At 30.7% G+C, this 14,706-nt stretch overlaps 1 protein-coding gene across 1 annotated transcript in view; it reads left to right on the top strand.

Moving 5' to 3' along the window:
• The window catches only part of LOC111622029 (SIN3-HDAC complex-associated factor-like), a 44,492-nt gene that overhangs the window by 16,552 nt on the left and 13,234 nt on the right, over positions 1–14,706 (top strand). The window contains exons 3-4 of the mRNA XM_023364327.1: positions 1,334–1,475; positions 6,276–6,513. Coding sequence (XP_023220095.1) covers positions 1,334–1,475; positions 6,276–6,513 — 380 coding nt within the window. The remainder of the gene's footprint in view (positions 1–1,333; positions 1,476–6,275; positions 6,514–14,706) is intronic.

Raw genomic sequence — 14,706 nt, 5'->3', positions numbered from 1 at the left:
ATAGTGAGCTATCAAGATGCTTTGGAGATGTTACATCTAAATACATCAATTTGCTTGAAAATAAAATCAATTCATACACAGCTGTATTTATGCAAAGAATACATAATGTAGCTTTGCAAAACTTTTGCTTATAAACTGAGGCAGACAAAGGTTACAGATTATATATAAAATAATGGTTTGATTGCTTAAATTTAGTACAAATTGCTTTTGAATAAATAATTTATAATTATTTATTCAAAAGCAATTTACAGCCTGAAGTAATCTGGTATTAAATTATTTGATTAACATGAAAGTGTTTGGTTGTTTGTTTATATTGCTCTATAATTTTGTTTTTTTCATTTTATTATTGTTTTTGTATGTTTCATTTATATTATTGTTTTTGAATAACTTTTCAAAAATTTAAGTTAACTCTTTTGATTAAATAGTTTTTGATGTGGATAGCTTTTGGACTCAAAAACATTAAGGAATGCTTGTGTTATTAGTTTGTAAAAAACTTGAAACTTGAAACTGTTTTGTTAGAGTCAATGTTTAATTTAGAAAATTCTAATTTGCAAATAAATATAGCATATTTACTTGAATTCTAATATGAACCTTTTTTATGGACTTTTCTGGTCTCAAAAATGGGGTGTTCATTAGAATCAGGCACAAAGCTGACTTAATGCAGTCTCGTCATTTGCCAATTACTGTTGTCACTCTTGAACAGAGTGAAGAGCAAATTACATAAACGTCAATATAGATATGTTACATGTTCTCTCACTACTTTGGTTTTCGAATAGTTTGGTGGTCTTTTGTGAATGATGCCAGCAGATAAATCTTCCATAAAACTGTGTTTAAGCAGAGTTATTTTCTATGCTTAAGAACTTATATACAGATTTTTCAATGTGATACTATGAATCTGGCAATTTTCATTCTTGTGCATATTGATATGAAATCTCACTGTTAAAATATTGATTGTACAGAAATTTAACTTTGATTTCGTATTGTTCTGCAGATCCTTTGTACTTGATAATGGAGTCATAAATAAATACATATGAAAATTGGACATCATGAAGCACTGTAAACATGAAAATAAAATGCTTCACAAAAGATATGTTTATTGCTGTTTAAATACATCAACTTTTTGTGCTGTTTTCAATACATTGTGCACATTACATTTGCAAATTAACTTTTTTGGGTTTTGACATCTCAAAAGTTGAATGCATATTAGATTCAATGGCAATTTAGAATCAAGAAAACACAGTATATACATATGCATTTATTTATTGAAGTTACATTTTTTACTTGACATTGTAGAATTTCAATACATTTTAATTATCAGTTTTTATTTCATTAGGTGGTAGATGCTAGAGCTGGTCCTGGAACTAAATCAAGTAACAAACCAAAAAACAAAAAGATTGAAAATCAAGAGAAAAAATTTATAAAAGAGAAACTAGAAAGAATCCCATCTTCAGGAGGATTATCAGATGATGTTATGGGTAAGTAAAATGATTTATTTGTTAATTTTAGAGTGATGCAACAACAAAAATTTTCGGATGCTTGAATATAAGGTCTGTAAAGAAATTATACATACACTTGAAATTTGTGTATAATTTCAAACGATGTTTATTGATACGAATTTAACAATTAATAAGCTCATTATTACAAATAATTACTCACAAATACATCATATTCATAAATAAAAATATTTAAATTTCTGAGTGATGAATTAATATAAAAATTGCAGCCAAATCTTTTGAAAAACTTGCTACTATCCTTTGAGAACAGCATCTTATTGTATTTGAGATATGTCGATGACATTTTAATAGTTTGTTCTTGTGAACCACCCCTACATGACTTCCTGGAGGCCATTAATAACAATACCTACAGACTAACACTGTGTCTGGAGCAGAATAGCAATGAACAGGTATATTTTTTGGATCTCTCCATCAATTCAAGTAACAGAGTTTTCATTTTGGATGTTTTCTGAATAAAGTTACATACAAACTGTACTTTATTCCACTGTACTCACATGAACCCTAAAATATAAATTGGCTGCCTTCAGGACATTAATTTTCAGAACATACACCCATTGTTCTAACATCCTTATACAAAGAGAGATGCAATGCATTTACCATATTCCTAGATGCTTGGTTATAAAAGCAAACTTATCAGCACTTGTATAAAGTATTTTGATGAGCATACAGCAGGATCAACCAACAAAGACACCAAGCCCTTTCATACAGTCATCTATAGTTAATGATTAAGTAGTATTTGCAAGATCAGGCAGCAATCTGAAGGTGAATTAAGTACAGGAGTTCTCCGATTGTCTTTTCATTACTTAGAAACGACAAGGACCGTCCTGGTGAAAAGTCTCTGTTAGAAGTATACACAGTTTCTTTGCACGATCATAGGGTTGATCGACAATATGAATACATAGGTGCTACTTTTAGATCACTTAAGACAAAGCTCAAGGAACACCAGGACTCAATTACTAAAAACAGGGGATACTGCCTTGGGTGCCTATGCATTGGACAAAGACATAGAGGTTCATTTTGATAGAGCTCACCTACTGCATTGAAACACATTACCATCGCATCTAAAATATCTTGAGAATATTGAGATATACAATGCTATCTCTAGAGCAGCAGTCGGCAACCTTTCTGACCTCACGAACCTCTAAAGTCACAATTTTGAATCCCATGGAACCACTATCATGAATTTTTTTAAATGATGCAAAATCTGTAGAATAATTATCTTAAGTTCAATTTTACTATATTAATATGAAATTCACCTGTTTAATTATAACAAATTAATGCAAGCCTAAAGTTCATTGCTGTTTGTTTGAAACAAGTTTATGGATTCTTAGCACTTGCTTTTCCACAAAGGACGACAATCGCACTCACAATATTGTTTATTGTTCATTATTTATTGATAACAGTCACTTCGTTTTAGATCCAAATAAAAAACCCCAATCAGTGAAAAAAGCAACTAAGCATTTTGCATTTCTTTTGCAATACTTCGTGTAACCTTCGGTTGATCAATGTTCAAATTTTCTCACGGATCACTGGTTGCTGACCATTGCTCTAGAGGAATGGCTATCAATAGCAGAGACACAGCACCTATCTCACATGCCTGGAATGCATTTAACAACTATGTAATGTTTTATAAACAGTTCAGTCTTAGTACATTTATTGTACTAAGACCAAACTATTTATAAGATTTTTTGTTATCTATAGTTATTTAGAAGTTTTTGTATATGTTATATTTTGTTCTTTTGTATTCATTTTAATTTATAACATATTACTGTGCATGTGAACTTCTTATATGCAACAAACATTTTAAAATTTAACTTGTTCAATTTTTTGCATTCTACCAGTAGAACCTGATGATGGCCTTTTAAAGGCTGAAAACATGTGTTTTTTTCAATAAATGGAAGGCTCTGTTATAAAGTGGGATGAAGCAAACATCCTTTAAAAGATACATTCTCCAACCATCACTATGAATATGAAAAAATAGAGAGATATAAGAGAAAGATCAAAGAACAGTGCCTAAATGCAAAGGATGCAAATACATCATTCAGTTTGGAAATACATCATTGAAAAAAAAGATTAGGACATAAAAACCCCTGAATTATGTATTCATATTTGGCTTTTGTGTTATACAGTGGGTGATCAGTTAATGAACAGTTTGGACTACAAACAAATAGGATAACAAACACTTTCGCGGAATATTTTTATGTTCAGACAACAAACACCTCACAGAACAAACATAAGAAGAAGCAATGTAAAATAATGAATACTGATTGGTCTTCCCTTGTCTTCAGGCAACAATTTGAAACTTTTTGGAGTGCGGGAGACATTGACATCGATGCTCAACTTGGTATATACTGATCGGATAGTATTCTTCCAAACTTTGAAATTCTCCTTTGTAATTCCAGCCTTTTATTTTTCTGACAGAAACAATTCTTTTATATTGATAGTATTCGTGAGACTGTCAGGTGGACACTCATTAAGTTTTGCATCAGTTTTTATTTTCAAAAGGTGAGAGTATAATAGCAAAGGTAGAGAGTTGGCAGAAGGTGTCTGATGTTGCTGGGCAGTATTTCTTGTCTGTACAGGTCTACAGTAGGCTGCAGTTCAATCTTATCTAAGAAAGATACAGTATAATCAAGAAGACTCAAGCAGCTAAAGGAGTAACAAAAATTACATCTGAGAAATAAAGAACATTGAAGAGCTCACTATGGAACCTGAAACGGATTGACGAAAGAACACCAAGAAACTTGATGAGATATGTTTTCTTCTGAAAAAGAGGATTAATGCCGATATCTGCTATTAAAGATCTTTTGAAGTGGAAGGATGTCAGAACAACAGTCTTAGAATGTCATCCAAACCAGGTTGAGGTTAATGGGGTTGGGGATCTCTACAATTACAATACTATTAATTACTTCTGAAAAATCCTGAACAGAGAAAAGCAATTGACATTAGACAGATTCTTTAACCCCACCACAAACAGAAAAAACATGAATACTAAAAATGGAAGGCTGTGTATATATATATTTTTATTATTATATATAAATAAACATAGTAAGAAAGTATATATCTTTTTATTTTTTGAAGTCTCCGAAATGAATTAATCAAATTCCCATAAAAACCTATGGTAAATCGATAATTGATTAATGAACAATTTGGATAAGAAACAAAGTCTTGGAACAGATTATGTTCATTAATTGATCACCCACTGTATTTGAATATAAATTTCTGGAAAAAAAGTTGTCTAGAAGAAAAAGTATTCACTTCAACTTAGTTCATAGTGACACCAAATTGCTAGCAAATGCAAAAAACAGAGTGAATAATATGTTACAACTGATGCTGTTTCCAATAGAATTTTCTGTTTATCAAATCATTTCTCCAATTCAACACTGAAAAATTTGCTTTCCTTATTTTTAGTATGAAGTAATTTTCTAAGTGAACAAAACTCACTTTCTGGTTTCTCATTGATTTTCACTATTTACTATCAGTGGGAGCTAACTTTTTGAATGACTATTCTTTCATATGATTGGAGTGAAGTTTCAGCAGATTGATGTTACATACTGCTATAATATGTGAAAACTCTTTTTCCAAAAAAAAAACTTGATAAGATTTTTAATACTTTTTAGTACATGACTTAATTTTGCACTATTTTGCTTCTTCTTTGCTTTATTGTTTGTTCAAACATTTTATACAAATAGTAAATTGTACTTCTTTGTTAAGAATTATATGTACAAATTCACTTTACAGTGTTAATTTGTGCCATGCCATATTTTTGTGATTAGTGTATTCACTCAAAAAAAAAATTCAAAAATAATTTTACTGATATGGTTTATTTTATGATATTTTTCTCAATTTCTTGAAAACCAACACACCAACAGTTTAACCGCTGCTATTTTTCTAATTCTAAGTATTGCTGGTTTAATTTCTATTATATTATCATCTTTAATATTTATTTCAATTTATTAGATAAGTTTTTGTTCAAATATACCAAACTTATTATATTACAAACTATATCACTTATTGATCCTAAGTGTTTTTGAAAGTTTGAATTGTTTAATATTTACTAAATATAAACAGATTATATAAACTATCAAATAATAATTTTTGTCAATAAAAAAAATCTTCTAGTTGTCTGGATGTTGCAATTAACATAGTAACAGATTTTGTAGCTAATAACTTAATCATATGTACAAAATATCATTTTTTTTAAAATATTAACTTGATTATGATTCTGAATCTTCACAAAGCTGGTTATAGACTATTAAATAATTTTTTGAATGTTTTGTAGTGTTATTTAAATGATTAAAATTGGAACACACTTCTAAATGTTAGAAGCAATATTGACTTTTCATAATGCTACTGCTGGATAGAAATGTAAATGGCTTTGTCCTCATGTTGAATGATCTGACCATAAAGACTGGAATTTGGGTCATCAAACTAGAACCAATTATTCTGGTATGAATCCAGTCTTGTTCCAAAGGTTCTGCTTATTCTATAGAACTAATTTCAATTTTTTTACTTTTAGTATAAAATTCCCATTTTCAATTTTTGTTTGAGCTAAACAATAGCATTTCTTATTGTTACAAAGTTCCATCCAATTAGAAGGAAAAGAAATTTTTAATTTTATTATAGACTATATGTACTGTACCTGTACATTATGATAAAATGAAAAAAGTGAAATTATTATTTTATATTTTGAATGAAATGATGATAAGGATTGATTTTACATTTCATTTAACTTCAAAAATTATTTCAATATTTTTTCAGTTTGTGATGATAGTTTATCAGAGTCATCAAATCTGTCACTGTCACATAGTCAAGCACCTAGTCCTTCTCCAAGTAACTATTCTGAGGATTCTGGTATAATTGAAGAACAGGATGAAGAACTGGAAAAAGAAAAACCATTGCAGAAAAGGAAATGCAATAATCCTCAAAAATTGGATAAATTAAAAGTCTTTCAAAACACACTCAATTTTTCATTCATTGATACTACTTATTGGCAAAAGTAAGTTTTGTTTTTCTTTTTTAAATATACAGGTATATCCCAGGTCATGTACAGTACATAATGCATTCCATCAAATAGTACTTGTATCATGAATTGTCATTTCTCTCACAATTTTTTTATTTGAAGAAAGTGTTTGAGCAATGACCAATATGGTTTTTCACCCCAGCATTCTATAGAGAATGCTCTTGTTAAATTGTGTGATATTCTGTAGCAAGGAAAGAAAAAAAAAAAAAAAAAAAAGATTGTTGTCTGTTAATATTTCTAGATATCAAAAGTGCATTTGACAATGCATGATAGCCCTTAGTTTTAAAACTTATCAGAGATACCAAAGAATATTTTCTACTTGCTCAAGGATTTCTTAAAATACAAAACAGCTGAGCTTAAATTTGGCTTTGTTTAAACAACATGCTACCTAAATAAAAGCTGTCCTCAAGACTCAGTGTCTGGATCCCTACTCTGGAATGTTGTTATAAATGACTTGCTAATTAAATTATCAGACTGTTTCTGTTTGTTGGTTATAAAATCAGTTATATCATTAAAAAATAATTAATTATTGATGATTTGTCAAATTTTTTTAAAACTCAGACATTTTTGGTCTTTGTCAAGACACCTATACACATGATGCAAAAGTGACAGGTGGCACACTTGAAATGAACACATTGATGGAGATGAATAAGTCAGATCATGGCAGGAGTACAAATATAAGATGGTTGTATCTATGGTTTGTTTTATCATGTTATAGTTGCAACCTGGGGTATTCCTGAATTTTGTTTTCTAATTGTCTTTAGTACATTTTATATTACTACTATATTTGCTAAGGATTGGCAAATATAGTAGTACAGTAGAGCATCGTTTATCCGAAAGCTGGTTATCAGAAACGTCTGTTATCCGAAAGCATTCCAGTCAGCAAATTTAAATTTTCACTAGTGCTGTGGCGCTGCAATCTACGGCTATTTCTTGGGCTACTCAAATATTTTACGTTTTTGATACTAAATTAACATCTGAAGTATAATTTTTTATTGTTTTTATATTTTTCAATATATTTATTTTATTTGTACAAAATAAAAAAATAATTTTTAACGATACAATAGTCTTCGTTAGGCTTAACATCGACGAAAATTCAACGCAAAGCGACACGCAACGGAGAAAAATTTCAACATGGGATAAATTAATATATTTTTTCGTACATGATTCGTTATCTGAAAAATAAGTTATCCGAACTACCCCAGTCCCCAATTGATTCGGATAAACGACGCTCTACTGTAATATAAAATAGTTTTTAATATTTTAATAAAATATTAAAAACTATATTAAAGCAAAAATCAGATTCTTATTTGGCTATAATATGGATAATTAATTAATTAACCATATTATAGCTCAATAAGAATCCAGCTATATTGTTTGATAAAAAAGAATAGTGGATTTTATTTTATATATTATTAAAAACTATATTAACCCATAATAATTTTGTTAAAGCTGTAAAAAATGCCTTTAATATACAAGGTGTATCCAAATGGTAAGTTTTATTTGCCACTGCAGCATTAGATTCACAATTATGTACAAGTATGTTAAGTTCTTCATCCATTAGCAAGCACAGATACCATTTGCATACAATTGGATTGTGTTGACTCATTATTTTCTGTGCTTACAATGTTCAAGAAAATCAAGTGGCACACCACTTATGAAATGCCTTCTGTTGTCTGATTCTTGAATAAAAGACATGAAAAGACATACATTGTCAACTGTGCAAGGTGTATGGAGAACAAGCCATTAGTGATTCAATGATATGGAGATGAGTGGAAAATTTTAAAGGATATGGAAATTTGCATGCCAATCCACAAAGCAGCTGACTATCTGCAGCTAATGAAGATTTGGTATCTGTGGTGGAAAAGAAGGTTCAGAAGGACAGATAATTCATTATTTCATCATTTTCCACAAATTTTGCAGTTCTCTATGAAATTGTGTTTGATTGCCTAGATTTTCAGAAGTTGTGCTCATACTAGGTGTCAAAGATGCTCACTAGGGAACACAAAATGAAACAGGCTGGAAGTGCATTGACTTTCCTGACATGATAGAGTGAGCAAGGTGATGAATTTCTGAGGTACTGTACATTGTTACAAGTGATGAAACATGTCACACAGACTCCTCAATTGAAACTGCAATGCAAGGATTGGAGACACACATCATCACCAAGCAATAAAAATTCAAGCATTTCAACTTGAAAGATCATTTTTGCATAGTGTTTTGAGTCAGAAAAGTAATTCATCATATGGAATTCTTGCCTCCAGGCTCAAAATCAAGACAGGTATCTAATATGAAACAGTAAAGAAATTGCATTCTGCAATCTAGAACAAGCAATGTGGCATTTTTAGTTGAGGTGTGATGCTGCTTCATGACAATTTCTATCTGCATAATATTGCCAAAACCTAAGTTCTCATCACAACATTCAACTGGGAATAATCCCTATAACCCTAGCCTAGCACCAGGTGGTTTTAATTTGTTCTGTTTCTCCATTTGAAAAAGTGTTTCCCCAATCAGTCAGTGTTCTTAATCAGTGTTTCCCCAATCAGTCAATCTTTTATTTGTGGTACAAACTGTACATACCCAGTACTGCTGATCACAACTAGATAATAACAATATGAAGGTGATTTACAAATGTCTAACAAAAGAATAGAGTGCTGATAAACAAGTTTGTGTTTTATTATAGATAATGATGCTTTTTGTCAAAAGAAAGTCTAATCTAATTGAAGATTTTTGTTTCAGTTCTGTGTTTCCTAGGTGACTTTTCTAGGATTGGACCAACATTCTATTTACAGTAGAGCGTCATTTATCTGAATCAATTGGGGACTGGGGTTGTTCGGATAACTTATTTTTCGGATAACCGATTATATATGAAAAAATACATTAACCTATCCCATGTTGAAATTTTTCTCCGTTGCATGTCACTTCACATTGAATGTTCATCGATGTTAAACCTAACGTAAACTTTTTAAAATAATAATCATGGCTATTGTATCGTTAAAAATTATTTCTTTATTTTTTACAAACAAAATAAATATATTGAAAAATATAAAAACAAAAAAAATTATACTTTAGAAGTTAATCTAGTATCAAAAACGTTCAATTTAACATGACACACAGTTCTGAGAAAAACACCACAGAAAAGTGCTAGTGCTGCCAGCTAAAAAACACACATCAACAAAAAAATATTGGAGTAGCCCAAGATATAGCCAAAGATTGCAGCGCCACAGCACTAGCGAAAATTTAAATTTGCCGACTGGAATTCTTTCGGATAAACGACGCTCTACCGTACTTCCATTCTCTTGTAGTAATTATGAATAAATTTCTTAAATTTTTGAAATGTTCCTCTTCTTCTAACAGAAGATTTCATGTGCAAGGCCAGGCAATTCCTTTCTTTTCTTTTTTAGGACAATTTTAAGTTCTGTTCTTTCTTGTTCTAGTGTTAAGCAGTCTAAAAGATAATGTTCACTTCCATCTGTAAGTTCAGATGGTACACATTATTATTTTCTGAGTGTCCAAAGTGATGGAGATATATACATGGTTTGTAAGAAATTGCACTGTGATGGTGGTTAAATTTGAACCATTGGAGTTTTTCTGTTTTCATCAAGTACTGCTGATTTGGCAAGCTCATTAGCTCTTGTGTTTCCCACATCTCCTTTATGTGCTTTTATCCAGTTCAGTGAGTAGTCGTCGTTTGAAGCTTGTAGAAGCCTGTTGATTTTGTTAGTAATTGGGTGTGTTTCTTTAATTTAATATTGTAAAAATTACTGTGCTACTATCTGAAAACAAGTTAATCCTCGAATTAGAGGATTTATTCTCATATTCTTTCACTGTATTACTAATAGCTAGAATTTTGGCTTGTATAACATTACGATCTTTGTACAACTTCATTTAGTTGTACTGAGTTTCTTTTCCATTTTCATAAATGACAAAACTACTTCCAACATAGTCTTGAATTTTTAAACTGTCTGTATACACATTGTGATTTCTTTAAATAGTTGTTTTTGAAAATATACTTTTTTGCCCAGATTTGGGATGTTAAAAGGGATCTGTTGTTTGAAGTCTTCTTACCTGCATTTGTCTGTTCCTTTAATAAAATTTTGTCTGTGTTTGAGTCCATTTATGTGTGATGAATGTAATAACTTTATCCACTGGTGGTTTTCTTAACAGAACCAGGCTTTTTGTTAGAGATGCTCTATAAGCCTTTGTAATTATAAGAAGAGCTTACCTTTGGGCTACCAGGAGTTTTTGCTTGTTATGTTTTTGAGATAGCTTTTTCCCAAGCGAGGCATGCATATGATATAATTGGCATGAAAATTAAATTATATATAGAACTAAGAGTTCAGGCTCCAGGTGCTCTTAGTTATTTTTGAAAAGGATTGAAAGATGGATTCTATAGAGAAGTTTATGATTGAGTGTCCCTCGAAGATATTTTATTTGTTGTATCTTTATAGAATGATTTTTAAGTTTTATGCTTGGTACTCTCTTAAAAAGATGTGGAACACCTGGGCAACTGAGGACTATTCTTATCCTTGGGGAAAACAAAACAATAGGGAATTAAACCTAGTGGGTTAAATTCCATATTGTTTTGTTTTCCCCATTCTGCTATTCTTTCTATAATGTTGATTCCTTTTCTCTCTAATTCTACTCTTGAGCTTCCTCCCACTATCACTAGTGCATCATCTACGTATGCAATCTGAGTGCATTGGCCAAAGTTTTAGAGAAAATCCTCAAAGATAATATCAAAGAAGCCCTGAACATGGATTCTGCATTGCAGATAGTATAATTGTATTATGTATATTACAAAATTTGGTGCCTCACTATGACAAGTACTCACTAGTGGTTGAAACTATGTCAAAAAGTAGTGTAAGATATTTACATCCCTTTGTGATAAGCATGGTTTGAAACTAAATTGTTGTTTGCTTTTAATAGTCCATCAGAACTTACATTTTGGATATGTGTCATGTATGTATATGTTTATATAAGACATATAACAAAAACAAGTAAAACAGCAAAACCATATTTGGTACAAGACTATGTCTCAGAGACTCACTACTAAGCAGAATCACTTTGACGCTCAAGGCAGGTCTTGTTCTCATTCTCCAATCTTCTTTGGTATCACTGCTTTTGGGCATGATCGTTCAAACTTCACCGGCCACAACCACGAGGTCGTCCACAATGCATTTTCAGTGAAATTAATCTATCCAATTTTGAAATTTCTCTCCATTGTGTGTCGCCTGGGTTGAATTTTTATTGATGCATAACAAAAAATTTCCCGTTTTTGAAAAAAATAATTGTGGCTATTGTATCATCCAAAATTATTTTTTTTATTTTGTACAAACAGTATACAGTTTAACTCGATTATAACATCATTGGATGTAACAACAACCCTAATATAATGTCAAATTTTTATCTGTCCCAAGATTTTACCATACTAGATAATGTTAAAAAACGTACTTTTAATGACATAAAACCCTGTTTTAATGTCATATTTGAAGCACTCCCAAATTTACAAAATTAGATTACAAATTTTATTTAACAAAGAAAATATTACATGTTCAGTCCTAGGGTCAGAGTCCACTTCCTAGAATGACTGTGAGTGGTACTCTCACCACCTGACGTCAGTTTGCCTGTTTGTAGAGAGAGTCGCCATTTTGTATTTTATTTTGACTCATTTCTTGGTTCCCCAAGTATCTACAAGTCATGTCTTTTTTTATGTGCGCATGGTTTGGGCACCTAATAGTCTGTGCCAAATTGCAACTCTTAACATGTACTCCTTCATTCCTCTAAGCTGGTAACACAGCAGACAGTACAATTTTATAAACAAGACAGTCTCGTCAATAATTATCAAAATATTGATATATAATATAATAAATCAATATTATTGAATTGCAAAAATTTATTAAACTTTAAACTTAAATATATAAATTTAATAATGTTTTTTATGAAGATTAATTGTATAACAATATAATCTATTATAAATGTAGGTTTTAGAAAATATACTTGCAATAATAGAATTAATAATAATTATAATAATTAATATTAGAATTAATTACTAGTTTGTTAAATTTTGATTAGTAGAATTAGTTAAAACATTTTTATACAGCAAATCTTTACTTAGCATCATCAATAGGTTCTCAGAAACTGCAACACTAAATGAAACAACAAAATAATAAAATCAGTTTTACCAAAGACTAAATGATATAAACAAGAGTTAAGTTTCTATGACATATTTTTGGTAACAAAAACAGCACTAAACTTTTAAATGATGACCTAAAATTCCTGTAATATAAAAGATTGAAATAAATGTGATTTATACTTATCATATTTAATATATTAACCACAACTCACTAGTTATACAAGGCATGTTCAGAAAGTAAGTGTACTAGATTTTTATATTTTTTTAGAAAAAAGTGTATTTGAAAAAAATTACAAGATATTGTTGATACACTTGTTGATTATTTTTCCACATAATCACACTGTTTTGATTCGTTTATTTTTCCACATAATAAACTGTTTTGATTCATGAAAAAGTTTTGGTAGGTGTTATTCCTTCCATGAGTAGGAAGTAGATCACAGTACATGGCTTGCACTTGGTGTGATTTCTTGCCGACATCTTTTATGCAATGACATGACATGACATGAGTTTACATGACATGACATGACATGACATGACATGAGTCATGTATGACATGAGTTTATGTACTATCATGTTCCTGCGATGCTTGCTCTGTCAGGAGATCTCTATCTACCACTTAGTGTTGCCAACTTTCAAAAAACAAAAAAATTGCAGCTCGTTATGGTCACAATACACTTACTTTCTGAACATGCAACAAATAACACAAAAACACTAAGAGACCAGTAAAATCCAACATATTTTATGCTATGAATATTTTCTTTTGTTTTCATCAAACATCATCATTTATTCCCAAATATAAACTGACAGAATGCGTGTTTTAAATTGAATTAAATATATAAAAAGCATTGTTTCTCCATCTTATACATTTTTGCATTTGCAAAAAAACACAAGATGGGGCATCAAGTAAAGCCTGTAGTAGATAAAACAGGGTCACCTACAATTCATATGGGCAGTATCTGTGCAGATCTGGAAAATCAGGTAATAAGATTTTTAGCAGGGAATGGCATTTAAGTCAGGAAATTTACAAGTTAGTGGAAGTCAGGGAATTTACAAATACAGTAATACCCCGAAGTTACGCGATAGGTGGGACCGAGCGATAACCGCGTAAGTCGGGGTATAATTTTGCATATAAATACATACAAATAACACAAAATAAATTGTAGCTATATGTCGAACACGTCCGAACATGTAAGCCGAACAATAGTGTGGGGGGAAATGAGTAATTAAGAGTTGCGTGACGCTCAAACAAAAGACGAATCGACGAGATTTGAAAATCGCATAACTCCGGATTCGCGTAAGTCGGGGTATTACTGTACTGCAGAATCCATCTGTTGCATCTTTACATTCAGTTTGGTATAGGAGATCTATGAAAACTGGAGAGAGCAATAAAATGGCAAGATTTGTCATTCATATCTTATAAACTATAAATGAGAATGTAATGATCAAAATTTGATGGATAGAGGGGTTTATATTCATATTTAAAATGGTGGGTAGTGGGGTGTGCAGCTGTGAAGGGGAGATGTAGCATGAACACTGAAAATGGCAATGCTGCACAGTGTTTGGACAGTGTAACTTTTGATTGCAAAGAGATAGGATGTTGAAATTGGTGTCGATTTGTACAGAATGACAGGATCTAAAATTTTATTTAGCAATAATAACCAATAAAATAGAATTCGTAGTTATAAGCTGATAAGTGTGCAGAGTTGAAGAAAATTTTCATAATGTTGGAGAAATTGCAAAGGAAATATGAACAGAAATTATGATACTCACAATTGTTGGATTGTGTGCAACACATACACCTATTAACCTTAATTTTAAATCCAACAAGCTTTAATTCAAGTTTGAAAAACATTTTCTAATAATAGATCTGCTTTAGATCTAGAAAGCTTAATATCTTAATATTAAGCTGGATTTAAAACTAAAGCTAATAGTTGTTATGAACAGAAATGTAAGAAACATATCATTGGAAAGAAAAATTCAAAAGGAATAAGAAAAGTCCAAAATGATTAATGCTGAATGATTCAGATTGTAAA

The sequence above is a fragment of the Centruroides sculpturatus genome, unplaced genomic scaffold (genome assembly GCF_000671375.1).
Source record: "Centruroides sculpturatus isolate CEXI.00-Female unplaced genomic scaffold, Cexi_2.0 scaffold225, whole genome shotgun sequence".
In the NCBI taxonomy this organism is placed as follows: Eukaryota; Metazoa; Arthropoda; class Arachnida; order Scorpiones; family Buthidae; genus Centruroides; species Centruroides sculpturatus.
This window is presented reverse-complemented; position numbering and strand designations above follow the sequence as displayed.